Below are 16904 nucleotides of genomic sequence, written 5' to 3'. Positions count from 1 at the left end.
CTGGTTAAGCTCCAAAGACTTCCCTGTCAGTGTTCTTTCCTGTCCCTAGTCTGCGTAGGAAGAGGCAGTCTAGAACAGGGGCCGAGCGTCTTCTAGGAGAGGACTTTGTAGAACCTCTGTGAGTCCCAATACGCTGGGCCCTGGGGAAGTTCCTTGGTAGGTGCAAGTGTCTGCACCAGAGCACTAAGTGGGTGCTCATGACAGCCACGGACAGCGGGACTGTATACAGGCTGGGGGTTCCGGGGTCTGTCCTTGGGTACAGTACTGGGGAGGCAGAGATCAGGGACATTTCACAGGAGACATTTAGAACCTCCCATGAGCTGGCACCTTGCCTCATTCTCTGATCATGCCAGGAACCATGGGTATCTCTGGGCAGTCCTTCCCATCACAGGCTTATCTGCTAATATGTGTGTGTGTCTGTCCGTGTGTGGGGGGGCAATATGGTTCCCCTCTAGCTTCTCTGACCCCCTTTTCCTTCTGCACCTCTCTGTGGGTTCCTAGACAAGCCACAGCCTCCACAGGGACCCCTGGAGGTGCAAGATTGCCACAGGGCCGGTGTTTGCCTCCATTGGCGACCCCCGAAAGATGACGGGGGCCGGCCCGTGGAACACTATGTGGTGGAGAGGCGACAGGCTGGCAGGAGCACTTGGCTGAAGGTGGGAGAGCCACCGCCAGACAGCGCCACCTTCACCGATGCTGGCGTGGAGCTGGGCAGGAAGTATGCCTTCCGTGTGCGAGCTGTGACCTCAGAGGGGGCTGGGGATGCCCTGGAGTCTGAGGAGGTGCTGGTGGCTCCTGAGGGTGAGAGAACAGCTGGCACTTGGAGAGAGGACGCTTCTGGGCTCCCCACTATGCCTAGAGCACAAGCAGGGTTGCCCCCCCCCCCACCGTGGCTGAGAGACACCAGCTTGTGCCCAGGGGCAGTCAGATCAGGAGATGAGATTGAGATTTCTGAGCTACCCCTGAGTGAGATACAGCCCCACCCCATCTCAGGACCTGGGTAGAGGTCAGCGTCTTTCTCTCTCAGATGCACCTGTCCTCAAGCAGCCTATCAGGGGTCATGATCAAGGGGTTGGCTCGAGACTCCGAGGCCAGTGTGTCATTATTCCTGCCCCAGGGCAGCCAAAGCAGTATCGAGGGCAGGTTGGGTCAGCCCTGACACTCCCCAGGAAAGGATGGTGTGACCCTACTCCTGGGTGATTTCTCCCCGATGTCTCTGAGCTGGCCTCTCGTTCAACCTCTGCTGACTGGTACCTTTTCTGCCCCTAGCTCTCCCAGGGCCCCCTTCTACTCCAACCATCCTGTCAGCCTCCAGCCAGAGCATCACCCTAACATGGGGGGCACCACGGGGCCCTGGCAGTGCCCATATCCTAGGCTACATGGTTGAGAAGCGCAAGAGGGGAAGCAATGCCTGGACAGCAGTGAACGAGCAGCCTGTGCCTGGTAAGCCAGCCTGAATGCAGCTTCTCTCTGGCCCAGCTCCGAGGCTCCAGCATCCCTCCCTATTATCAGTGCAGATCAGTTTAATACAGTGACTCTCATCTGGGGTGGCTTTGTCCCCCTACAAGCTCCCAGTATCTAGTGACATCTAGATGCTGTAAATATCCTAAAAGGCACCAGACCTCTGCCCTCAAAAATCTCAAAGAAAGCCAGGCGTGGTGGCACATACCTTTATTTCCAGCACCCAGGAAGCAGAGATAGGAAGATCGCTGTGAGTTCGAGGCCAGCCTGAGACTATGTAGTGAATTCTAGGTCAGCCTGGGCTACAGACCCTTCCTCAGACAACAGCAACAAAGTCTTAAAGAAATATCTGGGAAAGCCCATCAATAGAACTGGGGTTGAAGAGCTCTGGCTTTAGTAGAAGTCTCAGGCTGGAACCCAGAAGAGGCTGCTGTCCCTGGCACTCCACTTTGGTCCTTGGCCTTGGGCAGTCAGTCCACTTTCTCTGTAGAGCTCACTTTCTCCAACGTTGAGGCAAAGAGGAGCACCACTGTTCCCTCTAGTCAGCAACCGAGAAGCAGACTGCTTTCTGAGATCAGAAAGAATCTGGAAAAGCCAAGGGTGGGCCAAGGCTAAAGACACCCCGGAACCTCCTGCACTTCTGTGCTTGGGTGTCCTGAAGGCCAAAGAGCAGACCCAGAACGGGTTTCAGGAGCTCCTGATGTCCCGCCGTGCCTGTGTCACCTGGGACCTAGGCCTTCCAGGGTCTCATACCCTCACATCTGGAAAGAGGGAGATGAGATGAGCCTTCCTCTAACTTCACTATTGAGTGATGCCGCTTCATATAAATAGCACTCTGAAAGGCAGAGCAAACCAGAGACATTGGGATGCTTGCCCAAGATCACCCAGCAAGCCAGTTGTAGAAGCACACAGGGATCGGGGCCCCAACACCTTGATCGGTACTCTTTTGACCTTAGAGAGAACTGGGTCACACTTGGCTGGGGCTGGTACAAGAGGCTTGTGTCAAGACCCCAGGGAGTGTCTTCTCCTGAGCTTGGCAGTGCCAAGCTGCCTGGCCCCATTAGGGTGGAACTAATGTTGGGCACTTCCTTCACAGAAAGGAAGTACACTGTGACGGATGTGCGACAGGGCTGTCAGTATGAGTTCCGAGTCGTGGCTGTGGCTCCCTCAGGCCCTGGAGAACCTGGGCCCCCGTCAGATGCCATATTTGCTCGAGACCCCATGAGTAAGTAAGGCACTAAGCCAGGATTGGGAGGGGGTGTGCCTGGAATAGCTGTGAAGCTGGGTGAGACAGGAGGTCACAGGTCAGAGGCAGTCCTAAGGGAAATGGTTAGGAGGATTGAAAGTTCAGGCTGAGGGCTAGAGAGATGGCTTAGCAGTTAAGGCACTTGCCCGCAAAGCCAAAGGATCCCAGTTTGATTCCCCAGGACCCAGGTCAGATGCACAAGGGGGCACATGTGGTCTGGAGTTCATTTGCAGTGGCTGGAGGCCCTGGCACACCCATTCTCTCTCTCCCTCTCTCTGCCTCTTTGACTTTCTCTCTCTCTCTAATAAAAAAATATTTTTTTTAAAAAAAAAGAAAGTTCAGGGCTGGAGAGATGGCTTAGCAGTTAAGCGCTTGCCTGTGAAGCCTAAGGACCCTGGTTCGAGGCTCGGTTCCCCAGGTCCCACGTTAGCCAGATGCACAAGGGGGCGCACGCATCTGGAGTTCGTTTGTAGAGGCTGGAAGCCCTGGTGCACCCATTCTCTCTCTCTCCCTCTATCTGTCTTTCTCTCTGTGTCTGTCACTCTCAACTAAATAAATAAATAAATGAACAAAAAATATAAAAAAAAAAAAAGAAAAGAAAGTTCAGGCTGAAAGGCCACAGGGTTGAGACATGTATTAAGGGCCCTAAATCTAGATCAAACAGGCACAGAAGTCATGCAGCGGGACTGAGAAGAGTTGTTGCCGAGATCACATCATCCACTCTTTGGGCAGGTCCATCTCCAAGCTAGCTCACCAATACCATCCTTTGGCCAATCACTCACGCAGCAGGTGGTCTCATCCCTTGGGTGGGGGGGACAGGTATAGCAGGTAAGCTGATCCTCAGTTTTCTACCCAATACACACTGCTCATCACTGACAAGGCAGCCAGCATTGTTCCATTTCCCTGTCTGTGGTCTCAGGAGCATTAGAAGGATGCCAAGAGACAGTCTAAAGACAGCAGGAAAGCAAAAAGGTCTGTCGTCAAATATAAGTCCGACATGAGTCTATTCATTTCCATGACCCACATGAAAGAAACATGTCTAATTTTGATCTGAACCTCTCAAAGTTGAGTAGAGAATTCCTTTTTGTTTGTTTGTTTGTTTTTCGAGGTAGGGTCTCACTCTAGCTCAGGCTGGCCTGGAATTCACTGTGTAATCTCAGGGTGGCCTCGAACTCTCGGCGATCCTCCTACCTCGGCCTCCCAAGTACTGGGATTAGAGGCGTGCGCCACCAGCCCCGGCTTTTTTTTTTTTTTCTTTTTTTAATGCATCACCCATTCAAAAAACTTCACTCCAAGGCAGAGTTTGGAAAATATTGTTCTGTGCACCTTGAGCTCCTTTGGCCTACCAGTGACAATGACAACTGAGGGAGCAGCAAGTTGCTGACACGAGTGGGATCCGCCAGGTGGCAGGCTGTTTGAAACAACTGACAACAGAATACCTTATAAGTTGACAAGTGGCGTCAAAGGTGGTGAATGAGCAGAACGTGTAGGGGAGGCTCCAGAGGAAGTGGCTAGCTACCTGTGCGCGTAGCTGACGCACAGTGCTGGAGAGGAGGGCAGGTACCTCAGAAACCCCGAGAGAAGGCCCCCACACCCTGCAGGAATGCTGGGAACTACCCACGCCCAGCGGGTTTCCTCCCAGAAAGCTGACACCATTCCTAATGTCTCCGTGGTCCTCGGTCAGGATCCCCAGGACCAGTGCGAGGCCTCCGGGTCACAGACACATCGCACACCAGCATCACCGTGAGCTGGATGGGGCCAGATACCCAGGACGGCGATGAAGCCCAGGGATATGTGGTGGACCTACGCCACTCAGACAGCCTCCAGTGGAGCCCGTGCCATGTGGGCACTGTGCCAGGCACCACCTTCACAGCCAAAGGGCTTCGGCCCCAGGAAGGCTACTTTGTGCGAGTAACAGCAGTGAATGATGGGGGCTGTGGCCAGCCCACTGCCCTGGACTCATTGATTCACACCATGCCTGTTACTGGTGAGTGCCATCGCCTCTACCCTGAGCCCCGCAGACCCTTCCTGAGAAAGACCACTGAGCAGCCAGCAGCAGCCCTCTAAGCAGAGGGATGGGATTGGGCACCTCCTGGATGCAGCCATTAGACCAGGCAGGCCCCTCCTAGAAATGCTTTCTCATTCTAATTACTATCCTACAATGTTATTGGGGGGTTTTTTGTTTTGTGTTTTTTTTTTTTTTGTTTTTTTTTTTTTTGGTTTTTCAAGGTGGGGTCTCACTGTATCCCAGACTAACCTGGAATTCACTCTGTAGTCTCAGGGTGGCCTTGAATTCACAGCAATCCTCCTACCTCTGCCTCCAGAGTGCTGGGATTAAAGGCGCGCGCCACTACACCTGGCTGATTATTGTTTGCTTTTGTTTTTTTTTTTTTTTTCCCCTTTATCCCAAGTTACACAGAAGGAAATTGAGGTCCAAGGTGCTTCTCCCAAGGTCTCACCATTGCTGTGAATCAGAGCCAGGATTTCGAGCAGTGACTCCAGGACACAGGCATTATTCAGTGTAGACAGTTCTCCACCAGGGTGACCCAGGCCCTGGGCCCTGCTATTGGAAGGTGGATGACCTTTCCTTTTGGGCCCTCATCCCCAGCAGCAGACCTTCTGCTCTGCCAGTGTGCTGTACCAACTGGCTCTGGTTGTCACTGTGACAAGCACAGGGCACTTGAGTCCAGATCTTTAGAATCTTGTCCTGACTCTGTCCAACACTGGGTGCGACTCCAAGCTTAAGCTGGTGGTCTGCTCACCTTCAAATATAAAAGCCACATTGCTCTCTGCCGCCTTGTTGTCTAATCCTAATTTTCTCCAGTGATGTCCCGATTCTCCACTTCTGTCCCTCTCCCTAGTATGCCCCTCTCAGTTTTCCTCCATCAGAGCCCTAGACCCAGATGCCCCTCTGCCCCCTGAGAGTCCCAGGCTGGAGGCCAACTGTGGAGGGAGGTGACGAGGCATCCTCTTTGTTCCAGTCTCTCCCAGGTTCCTCATGGACTCCAGAACAAATGATGCACTGATGGTCAGAGTTGGGGACACCATCCGTGTGCCTGTTTCCTTTGAAGTGAGTATAAGCTGGAAGGGTGTGGAGAGGGGCACCCAGAACAGCAAGGGAACCAGACGGTTCTGGGTTCTCTTGTCGTGTGTGTGTTGGGGGAAGAGGGCTGAGTTTGTGATAGAAATCAGGCCCAGTGTGAGGAAGGGAGAGAGGATGGTCCTTTAGGGCACAGCTGGCATCTGGTCTCCCTTGGTGGTCATTCTGTTGTCTGAACAGTGGACACGCGCCTTTAGTGGTAGTTTCGGGCACTGTGTCTCCAAACTAGGCTTTGTTTTTCTCCCTTGGCCACTGTTTTTAATCATCACCCAGCCCTGTGCAGTGTGGATAATCTTTTCTGCCTTCAGGATATTTTTGTGCCATGCATGACCTAAGTTTGACTTGGGATGAACCTCAGCCGACATCAACACCACCTGATATTTTGTGTACAGTGTATCTAGTCTGATCATTAAGAGCGCAGATTGACTGAGTTCGAATTCTGATGTCATCGTTGCTCACTATAGCTGGACTTTGAACAATGTAGTCACTTCTCTGTGTTTAAAGCCCCTTGTGCCTCAGATGCAGATAAGAATAGTGACACATATCCCTTGATCTTAGCCAAGAAGCTGAGAGGTAATCGTGACCTATCTCAAAGGGCTGCTACGAAGGTTCAAGGAATCAACACATGGAAGCATACAGACAAAAGGGTTTTGTTCAGCCATAGAGAGGGATGGAATTGTTTCATTTGCAGAGAAAAAAATATGGATGAGCTGGGCGTGGTGGTACATGCCTTTAATCCCAGCACTCAGGAGGCAGGGGTCAGAGGATTGCCATGAGCCCAAGGCCATTCAAGGTCATCCTGGGCTAGAGTGAGACTCTACCTTGAAAAACCAAAAAAAAAAAAAAGGGTGAAACTGGAGACTATCATGTGAATAGAAATAAACCAAGCCCAGAAGGATAGATGTTACATGTCTTTTCTCATATAAGGAATCACGACAGCAGAAAAGGGAAACTATTTGAGCAGGGCTGGGGGGGGGGGAAGTGGGGGGAAGGAGAGCCAATGGATGTGAATGGGAGCAAAGTACAGTGATACATATGTGCAAAAATGCTGCAGTGAACTTCCTTGTGTACACTAAAACAACTTCACATACAAAAGAAAAGGAGGGAGGGCCAGGTGTGACCATGCATGTTTTTAATCCCAGCACTTGGGAGGCAGAGGTAAGAGGATTGCGGTGAGTTTGAAGCCAGACTGAGACTACATATTCCATATTCTGGGCCAGAGCAAGACACTACTTCGAGACACTACCCTCCCCCCACCAAAAGAAAAAAAAAATGAAAAGAAGGAAGGGAGAGAGGAAAGAGAGAGGGGAGGAAAGAAGGGAAGGGGTGTGTATAAACAGGGTCTGGTGTACGGCGAGCACTCAATCATGTCCTTACTATTATTAAGTTGCTGCCATTGGGATCATCATCTGGGTGTGTAGCTCATAGGTGGAGATACCAGATGTGTGTAACTCTAAATTATATGTTTTTAACTTCTGGACCATCAAAGGACAATGATAATGATGACAAACCTGAGCATGCACTGGGTGTTTGCTATGCCCTGGGCCCCATTCTCTGTGCTTTCCATATGTTGTTAACTCCTTAAGCCCTCAGAACACTCCCATGGGTAAGTTATTATTAGCATTCTCAGAGCGTCCAGTAACAGGGCCTCTAGGCAATGGCAGCATGGTCATCCAGCAGCTGAACTGGCCTTCCTAGCTGGTCATGGTCACCACAATTATTAGGCCAGGCCATCAGAATCTCCTTCCTGCAGTCTTTTTCTATTGCAGAGATTCCTGAGTCCCCCCCTTCTCCGACCTTCTCCCCCAGCAATCTGGTCTTGAGCACCAGAGTGGGGAGCACTCTCCTCTCCAAGAATCCCTTCCCCCTCCTGCACAGCACTCCCCCCCATGTGAACCCAGAGTCAGCAGTGCTGTCCTGTAAGCATCTCACAGCAGTGGGGAAGAAGGGAAAGGGAGGGGCGACAGGAGGGAAGAAAGACACAATATCACATGTGTTCTGTCATCCGCAGAATCTAGATTGAAATGATTTATATGTGAGACATTAAAGCAAAGGGGAGGGTGACTTGTGGGGAGGAACAGGAGCAGGACCAGTAAGGGGAGGGAACACGGGAGAATAATGGGGCCAGTGAATAAGCCGAGCTACACTGACGCACAGGCGTGAGAATGTCTCAATGAAACTCGTTACTTTTTAAAAAGCACTTTATTTTTATTTATTTATTGGACAGAGAAAGAGAGAATGGGCGCGCCAGGGCCTCCAGCCACTGCAAAGGAACTCCAGATCCGTGCGCCCCCTTGTGCATCTGGCTAATGTGGGTCCTGGGGAATCGAATCTGGGTCCTTTGGCTTTGCAGGCAAATGACTTAACCGTTAAGCCATCCCTCCAGCCAATGGGCTGGAGAGATTTCTCAGCAGTTGAGTGCATCCTGCACAAGCACGAGGGCCTGAGGGAGCCTGAGGCCCCTCACCCCAGAGTTCGCAGCTGCAGAGGTCCTGTAAATGGCCGAGTGTGGCCACCTGGACCTGTGTGCCCAGGTGTACAGGCAGTAGGGGTCTGAGAACCATAGGAGCCCTCAAGTTCCTGAATTAGTAAGAGATTCAGGCCCCAAACAAAGAATGGGCAACAGAGCCATGGAGCAGGACATCCTGTGATGTTCCGCTCCTGCCACAGTAGACTGTCAACCCCCCACCCCTGTAGGCAAGCATATGGGCACACAAACGTGCATACACCACACATGCCACAGCACACCACACCATACACACATGCAAAAGATTAAGTTCATTTTTATTTATTTATTTATTTTTAATTTTTATTAACATTTTCCATGATTATAAAATATATCCCATGGTAATTCCCTCCCTCCCCACCCCCACACTTTCCCATTTGAAATTCCATTCTCCATCATATTACGTCCCCATTACAATCATTGTAATTACATATATACAATATCAACCTATTAAGTATCCTCCTCCCTTCCTTTCTCCACCCTTTATGTCTCCTTTTCAACTTACTGGCCTCTGCTACTAAGTATTTTCATTCTCACGCAGAAGCCCAGTCATCTGTAGCTAGGATCCACATATGAGAGAGAACATGTGGCGCTTGGCTTTCTGGGCCTGGGTTACCTGACTTAGTATAATACTTTCCAGGTCCATCTATTTTTCTGCAAATTTCATAACTTCATTTTTCTTTACCGCTGAGTAGAACTCCATTGTATAAATGTGCCACATCTTCATTATCCACTCATCTGTTGAGGGACATCTAGGCTGGTTCCATTTCCCAGCTATTATAAATTGAGCAGCAATAAACATGGTTGAGCATGTACTTCTAAGGATATGAGATGAGTCCTTTGGATATATGCCTAGGAGTGCTATAGCTGGGTCATATGGTAGATCAATCTCTACCTGTTTTAGGAACCTCCACACTGTTTTCCACAATGGCTGGACCAGATTGCATTCCCACCAGCAGTGCAGAAGGGTTCCTTTTTTTCCACATCCCCGCCAACATTTATGATCATTTGTTTTCATGATGGTGGCCAATCTGACAGGAGTGAGATGGAATCTCAGTGTAGTTTTAATCTGCATTTCCCTGATGACTAGTGACGTAGAACATTTTTTTAGATGCTTATATGCCATTCGTATTTCTTCCTTTGAGAACTCTCTGTTTAGCTCCATAGCCCATTTTTTGATTGGCTTGTTTGATTCCTTATTATTTAACTTTTTGAGTTCTTTGTATATCCTAGATATTAATCCTCTATCAGATATATAGCTGGCGAAGATTTTTTCCCATTCTGTAGGTTGCCTCTTTGCTTTTTTCACTGTGTCCTTTGCAGTGCAAAATCTTTGTAATTTCATTAGGTCCCAGTGGTTAATTTGTGCTTTTATTGCCTGAGCAATTGGGGTTGTATTCAGAAAGTCTTTGCCAAGACCAATATGTTGAAGGGTTTCCCCTACTTTTTCCTCTAGCAGTTTCAAAGTTTCCGGTCTGATGTTAAGGTCTTTAATCCATTTGGACTTAATTCTTGTGCATGGCGAGAGAGAAGAATCGATTTTCATCCTTCTGCAGATATTTATCCAGTTTTCAAAGCACCATTTGCTGAAGAGGCTGTCTCTTCTCCAATGAGTATTTTTGGCATTTTTATCGAATATCAGGTGGCTGTAGCTACTTGGGCTTACATCTGGGTCCTCTATTCTGTTCCACTGATCTACATGTCTGTTTTTGTGCCAGTACCATGCTGTTTTTGTTACTATGGCTCTGTAGTATAGGTTAAAATCAGGTATGGTGATACCACCAGCCTCTTTTTTGTTGCTCAGTATTATTTTAGATATTCGAGGTTTTTTGTGATTCCAAATGAATTTTTGGATTGTTTTTTCTATTTCCATGAAGAAAGCCTTTGGAATTTTGATAGGGATTGCATTAAATGTGTAGATTGCTTTAGGTAAGATTGCCATTTTCACGATATTGATTCTTCCAATCCAGGAACAAGGGATGTTTCTCCACTTTCTAGTGTCTTCTGCAATTTCTCGCTTGAGTGTTTTAAAGTTCTCATTGTATAGATTCTTTACTTCCTTGGTTAGGTTTATTCCAAGGTATTTTATTTTTTTTGATGCAATTGTGAATGGGAGTGATTCTCTGATTTCATCCTCTGTGTGTTTGTTGTTAGCATATATGAAGGCTACTGATTTCTGTGTATTTATTTTGTATCCTGCTACATTGCTGTAGGTTTTGATCAGCTCTAACAGCTTGCTAGTAGACTCTTTAGGGTCCTTTATGTATAGAATCATGTCATCTGCAAATAATGATAACTTGATTTCTTCCTTTCCAATTTGTATCCCTTTTATGTGTGTCTCTTGCCTTATTGCTATAGCCAAGACTTCCAAAACTATATTAAATAGAAGTGGGGACAGTGGACACCCTTGTCTTGTTCCTGATTTTAGTGGAAAAGCTTCCAGTTTTTCCCCATTTAGTAATATGTTGGCTGTAGGCTCGTCATAAATAGCCTTTATTATATTGAGATATGTTCCTTCTATTCCCAGTCTCTGTAGGACTTTTATCATGAAGGGATGTTGGATTTTGTCAAATGCTTTCTCTGCATCTAATGAGATGATCATGTGATTTTTGTCCTTCAACCCGTTTATGTAATGTGTTACATTTATAGATTTGCATATGTTGAACCATCCCTGCATCTCTGGGATAAAGCCTACTTGGTCAGGGTGAATGATCTTTTTGATATACTCTTGTATTCTGTTTGCCAATATTTTGTTGAGAATTTTTGCATCTATGTTCATGAGGGAGATTGGTCTGTAATTTTCTTTTTTTGTTCTATCTTTGCCTGGTTTTGGTATTAGGGTGATGCTGGCCTCATAGAAGGAGTTTGGTAGAATTCCTTCTTTTTCTATTTCCTGGAAAAGCTTAAGAAGCAATGGTGTTAGCTCTTCCTTAAAAGTCTGGTAAAATTCAGCAGTGAATCCATCCGGGCCTGGGCTTTTTTTAGTTAGGAGATTATTGATAACTGTTCGGATCTCCATGTTTGTTATAGATCTATTCCTTAAGATACTGCTACATTTTTATTTATTTTTGAGGTAGGGTTTCACTGTAGCTCAGGCTGACCTGGAATTCACTCTGTAGTCTCAGGGTGGCCTTGAACTCATGGCGATCCTCCTACCTCTGCCTCCTGAGTGCTGGGATTAAAGGCGTGTGCCACCACTCCCTGCTCTTTCTTCTTCTTCTTCTTCTTTTTTTTTTTTTTAAAGAAAAAGAAACTTCTCTTCAACTTGTCATCACTCTGGTTTCTCAGGCTAACCCTATGCCTGAGGTGACCTGGCTGAAGGATGGCTTGCCCTTGCCTAGAAGAAGTGTGACCACTACGAAGGATGGCCTCACTCAGCTTCTGATTCCTGCCGCCAGCCTCTCGGACCGTGGCCGCTACACCGTGGTGCTGAGGGGTCTGCGGGGGGAGGAGGCTGCCTATAGCTTCACCATTACTGTAGCAGGTGAGGCCGGCTCAGCTGCGAGCCCTCGTCAAGGCATGGAGGTGTCATCTGGCCTGGGTTTGGGTCCTTCTACCAGGGCTGAATGTTCGAGATGACCACAGTATCCGCCCTTCCTATGCACTTGAATACACAAAGGAAGCAGGGCGGAAGGAGAGCCCCTAACAGGGGGGCTGTCTGTAATTCCTGACTTTGTGAAAGCCGCTGCCTGTGCTCTGTCTCATTTTACCTGAAAACCTAACGTGAGTTAGAACTTTTTTGGGGGGAGCCAGGTCGCGGCACATGCCTTGTAAGCCCAGCATTTGAGAGGCTGAGGCAGGAGAGAGTCAAGGCCAGTCTGAATTACAGTGAGAGCCTGTCTCATAAAACAAACAAAAAGAAAAGGCTGCAGCGATGGCTTAGTGGCTAAGGAGCTTGTCTGTGAAGCCTAAGGACCCAGGTTCAATTCCCTAGTACCCACGTAAGCCAGATACACAAGTTGGCACGTGTGTCTGGAGTTCATGTGCAGTGGCTAGAGGCCCTGGTGCGCCCACTCTCTTTCTCTCCCTCTACCCTCCCCTCAAGTAAATCAATAAATAAAAATGTTCAAAACAGTATTCTTTGGGAAAGGGTTTCTACCCCCTAGAGATAACCGTGCACTTGTTACCTGCCTGGCAGCGCTGCATTCCACAGGGCCTCCAGAAGAGGGCAGGAGCTGTGCTGGCTCTCCCACAACAGGAGGCCTTGTCTTTTCTCCTGCAGCGTGCCCACAGGCGCCCGGGCCCATCTGCCTGCAGGAGAATGTGCCGGGGACAGTGACGGTCCAGTGGGAGCCCTCTCCAGATGAGGCCCAGGGCACCCCTCTGCATTACACGGTGCTGATGCGCTCCTCCTCCCATGGCACCTGGCACGAGGTGGCCAACCGTGTCCATACCAACCGCTTCACACTCCTGGGTGTCCTCCCTGGCCAGGAGTACCACTTCAGGGTGGTGGCCAAGAACGAACTGGGAAGCAGCAATCCCTCAGATACAAGCCAGCCCTGGTGCATCCCCCGGCGGCGAGGTGAGGGTCCCCCGGGAGGGAGGCATTGAGCCCTGGGTTGGCCAGTGAGTAAGATGGGGTATCTGTGGCAGTCATGACTGGGGAACACTCCAGTCCAACCAGAGCCAACGCCGTCCTCCCTCCTTCTGTCTAGTGCCCACCACTACTGATACTCTCTGTGTCCAATTCAGGGCAGACCCTACCTCAGTCAGCTGAACAAATAGAGCTGTGGTTGTTAAGATGCCTGGGAATCTCTGGGTACATTCTTAAGAGTGGTGAAGAGGGCTGGAGAGATGGCTTAGCGGTTAAGGTGTTTGCCTTCAAAGCCAAAGGATCCCAGTTCGATCCTCCAGGACCCATGTAAGCCAGGTGCACAAGGGGCTTCATGAATCTGGAGTTTGTTTGCAGTGGCTAGAGGCCCTGATGCACCCATTCTCTTTGTCTCTGTCTCTTTCTCTCTCAAGTAAATAAATAAAATATTTTTTTCTTTTTTCTTTGTTATTCTCAATTTTTATTAACATTTTCCATGATTATTAAAAATATCCCATGGTAATAACCTCCCTCCCCCATAAAATATTTTTTAAGTTTATTTTTTATTTATTTATTTGAGAGTGACGGACAGAGAAAGAGGGCAGAGAGAGAGAGAGAGAATGGGCACACCAGGGCTTCCAGCCACTGCAGACGAATTCCAGATGCATGTGTTCCCTAGTGCCTCTGGCTAACATGGGTCCTGGGGAATTGAGCCTTGAACCGGGGTCCTTAGGCTTCACAGGCAAGTGCTTAACCACTAAGCCATCTCTCCAGCCCCATAAAATATTTTTTTTTTTAAGTGGTGAGGAGTTAAGAAACTGTAACATTTCTCTGAAAGCAAAGTACTTTTTAAAATATATATTATTTATTTATTTGAGAGAGAGAAAGAGGTAGAGAGGAAAGAAGGAGAGAGAGAGAGAAAAAATGGGTGTGCCAGGGCCTCCAGCCCCTGAAAAGGAACTCCAAATGCTTGTGCCCCCTTGTGCATCTGGCTCACGCGGGTCCTGGAGAATTGAACAGGGATCCTTTGGCTTTGCAGGCAAACGCCTTAACCGCTAAGCCATCTCTTCAGCCCCAAAGTATTTTTTATAGCCAATAGATGTGGACCTTTAAAGAGGCCATCAGAGAAAAGACTAAGCAAACAGCTGAATCATTTTGTTTCGATAAAATATGAAAATGTTAGCCACAGTCATCTATAGGTAGACTGTGGCTGGATTTTATTCTTATTCCTTTTGATGCTCTGTGTGTTCGGATTTGTCCACAGTAAATAGGTGTTAGCTTCGTATAAAAAAAAATCCAAAAAGAATTTTAGACCAAGAATGAAAACAATGAGTCAAACTGTCCAGCTAAGATATGGTGAATGGCTCAGGGCATGCCTGGGAGGTACCGTGATCTTTCCAGTCTTGGGCTCCAGTCAGGCCACCCTCACTCACTTTCTGACCTTACTTCTTCCTGTCCCGGGATTTACCACAGGCAAGTTCACAGTGAAGTCTCCAACCTACCGGGAGCCCGACCTGAGCCAGAAACCCCGGTTCCTGGTGGGCCTGAGGGCTCACCTCCTGCCTGAGGGCTGTGAGTGCCGCATGACCTGTGCCGTGCAGGGCTCACCCCAGCCCCGAGTCACCTGGTTCAAGAACGACCAGAGCCTGGAAGGAGACCCCGCGATGTACAGCACTGACATGCTGGGCGTCTGCTCCCTGATCATCCCCAGCGTGTCCCCTAAGGACAGTGGAGAGTACAAGGCAGTGGCCGAGAACCGATTGGGCCAGGCTGTCAGCACGGCCACTCTCATTGTCACAGGTAATGGTGGCTGTCCTAGCCCAGGGGTCAAGTGGGCAGGAACACAGGAAAGAGAGCCAGAGGAGCTGCCCATACAGCTTCAGGAAATCCTCAAGGGCCTGTCTGCATTTGAGTGACTTAGCTGGGGTCAGGAGTCTGGGATTCTCTGCATGCCTCTATGGGAACTGGTACTTATTTTACCTGGCCTCTTGAAGCTTGGTTTTGCTCCTTGTAGAATGAGGCGTTTAGGCGAGATGAGGAGCTATTCACTTAAAAGCCAATGTGCATGCCCCAGTGTGGCTTGCATGTGCTCAGGGTGAGATGTGGGAGGCTTCTTCTGTGTGTCTGATTTTCTTTTAATTTTGATTTATTTATTTTATTATTTTATTAATTAATTTTTTTTTAATTTTTGAGGTAGAATCTCATTGTAGCTTGGCTGACCTGGAATTTACTATGGAGTCTCAGGGTGGCCTCGAACTCATGGCGATCCTCCTACCTCTGCCTCCCGAGTCCTGGGATTAAAGGCGTGCGCCACCACACCTGGCTATGTGTATCTTTTTAGACTCAGATGGGGACATTCAGTGCCTGAAAGATCATGCTCTTCAGTCATTGGTGGGCTCCTTTCAGAAAGGCAAATAATAGATGTTAATAAGAAAATATCTTCTCCTAATAGTACTTAAAACGGCTTATGGTATGAATAGCAAAAATAGCCCCTAGGCATTTTTAGTTAATTAGAATTGAACTTTGTGCAAAAATGGCCCTTTAGTACTAGACCAGAGCTCACTCTCTCCGTCTCTCTCTCTCTCTCTCTCTCTCTCTCTCTCTCTCTCTCTCTCTCTGTGTGTGTGTGTGTGTGTGTGTGTGATTTTTCAAGATAGGATCTCTCTTTAGTCCAGACTGACCTGGAATTCACTATGTAGTCTCAGGCTGTCCTTAAACTCTCAGTGATCCTCCTACCTCTGCCTCCCCAATGCTGGGATTAAAGGTGTGCACCACCATACCTGGCTCAGAGCTTTTTTTAAAAAAAGACATTTTTTTAATCTCATTTTTATTTTATGTTAAAATTTTAGTTAGTGTATGTGTGTACACCAAGGTCTCTTGCACTGCAAACAAACACCAGACACATGTACTACTTTTTATAAAAACTACTGTTTTTACAAGGGTGGCTTGGGAACTAAACTTGGGCTAGAAGGCTTTGTAAGCAAAATGCCTTTAACTGCCAAGCCATCTCCCAGCTCCTATTTTTTTTTTTAATTTTTAGATAGCGCAAGTGTGAGAGAGAATTGGCACTCCAGAGCCTCAGCCACTGAGATCAAACTCCAGACACTGTGCCACCAAGTGGGCATGTGCGACCTTGCACTTGACTCACCTTTGTGTGTCTGGCTATTGTGGGCTCTGGAAAGTAGAACATGGGTTCTTAGGCTTCATAGGCAAGTGCCTTAACTGCTAAGCCATCTCTCCAGACCACAGCTCCTATTTTTTTCTTCCAAAACTTTTTTTATTAACAACTTCCACGATTATAAAACAATATCCCATGGTAGTACCCTTCCTCCCCCCTCAGAGCATTTCTTTATGGCATGTATGCTGACCAACAGGTGTAGAAAGAAAGGAGTGTCGGATGAGGGTAATGGCTGCCCGCAGGGCCATGAAAGGACTTTGCCCAAACTCTGAAAAGATGTGCTGGCTTTGGGCTTGAGGCCGTGTCCTGTGCTGCAAAGCCTGCAGAACTAACTCCATGTTCTTGTCTTCACTGTGGAGCAGGCGGGGGAGGGACAGCTGTCCCACCTAGGCCAGCTGGAATATCCCGTGTCTTGCAGAACCCAGCTCCTAAACCCGCCTTACCTGGAATGATCCTGCCCCACCCCAAAGTCACTGGATGGATGACAGATCTCTGAAGCTTTGCTCCTGACACCTATGCAGGCCTGGGGAGCCAGATCCGAGTGAAGGAGGCCATGTCCAGAGCCTCGAGAAGACAGAAGCAAGAGGCTCCTGGCAAGCCTTGGCCAGGAGGGCCTGGAGTCTTTGGGGAAGAAATAGAAGGGTGAAGGGAGTGATCTCAAGCTGGGTCACACTCAGCACGACCCTGATTGTGGGGTTACCTTTTTTTTCTGTACCTCTGGAAGGAGATCCAGAGAGAACTGCCCTTGAGGTGGGAGCCAAGCCTGCTGTGACCTCAGGGAGTGGAGAGTAAGGGAGGTCAGAGGACCTGGCTGAGGAGGAGGGCATCAAGGGTATGTGTGTTGGATGCTCTCTGTACGTTCTTGATTAAAACAGCAGACTA

At 48.5% G+C, this 16904-nt stretch overlaps 1 protein-coding gene across 1 annotated transcript in view; it reads left to right on the top strand.

The window, feature by feature from the left end:
* The window catches only part of Igfn1 (immunoglobulin like and fibronectin type III domain containing 1), a 40356-nt gene extending 23803 nt beyond the window's left edge, over positions 1-16553 (top strand). The window contains exons 17-25 of the mRNA XM_045142762.1: positions 502-801; positions 1270-1443; positions 2558-2686; positions 4392-4694; positions 5689-5777; positions 11602-11797; positions 12536-12835; positions 14318-14644; positions 16441-16553. Of these exons, the coding sequence (XP_044998697.1) occupies positions 502-801; positions 1270-1443; positions 2558-2686; positions 4392-4694; positions 5689-5777; positions 11602-11797; positions 12536-12835; positions 14318-14644; positions 16441-16454 (1832 nt within the window). The 3' untranslated portion in view covers positions 16455-16553. The remainder of the gene's footprint in view (positions 1-501; positions 802-1269; positions 1444-2557; positions 2687-4391; positions 4695-5688; positions 5778-11601; positions 11798-12535; positions 12836-14317; positions 14645-16440) is intronic.
* The last annotated feature ends 351 nt before the right edge of the window (positions 16554-16904 follow it).

This window comes from Jaculus jaculus, chromosome 1 (genome assembly GCF_020740685.1).
Source record: "Jaculus jaculus isolate mJacJac1 chromosome 1, mJacJac1.mat.Y.cur, whole genome shotgun sequence".
Classification (NCBI taxonomy): Eukaryota; Metazoa; Chordata; class Mammalia; order Rodentia; family Dipodidae; genus Jaculus; species Jaculus jaculus.
Note: the sequence above shows the minus strand (reverse complement) of the source record. Positions and strands in the feature narration are given on the sequence as shown.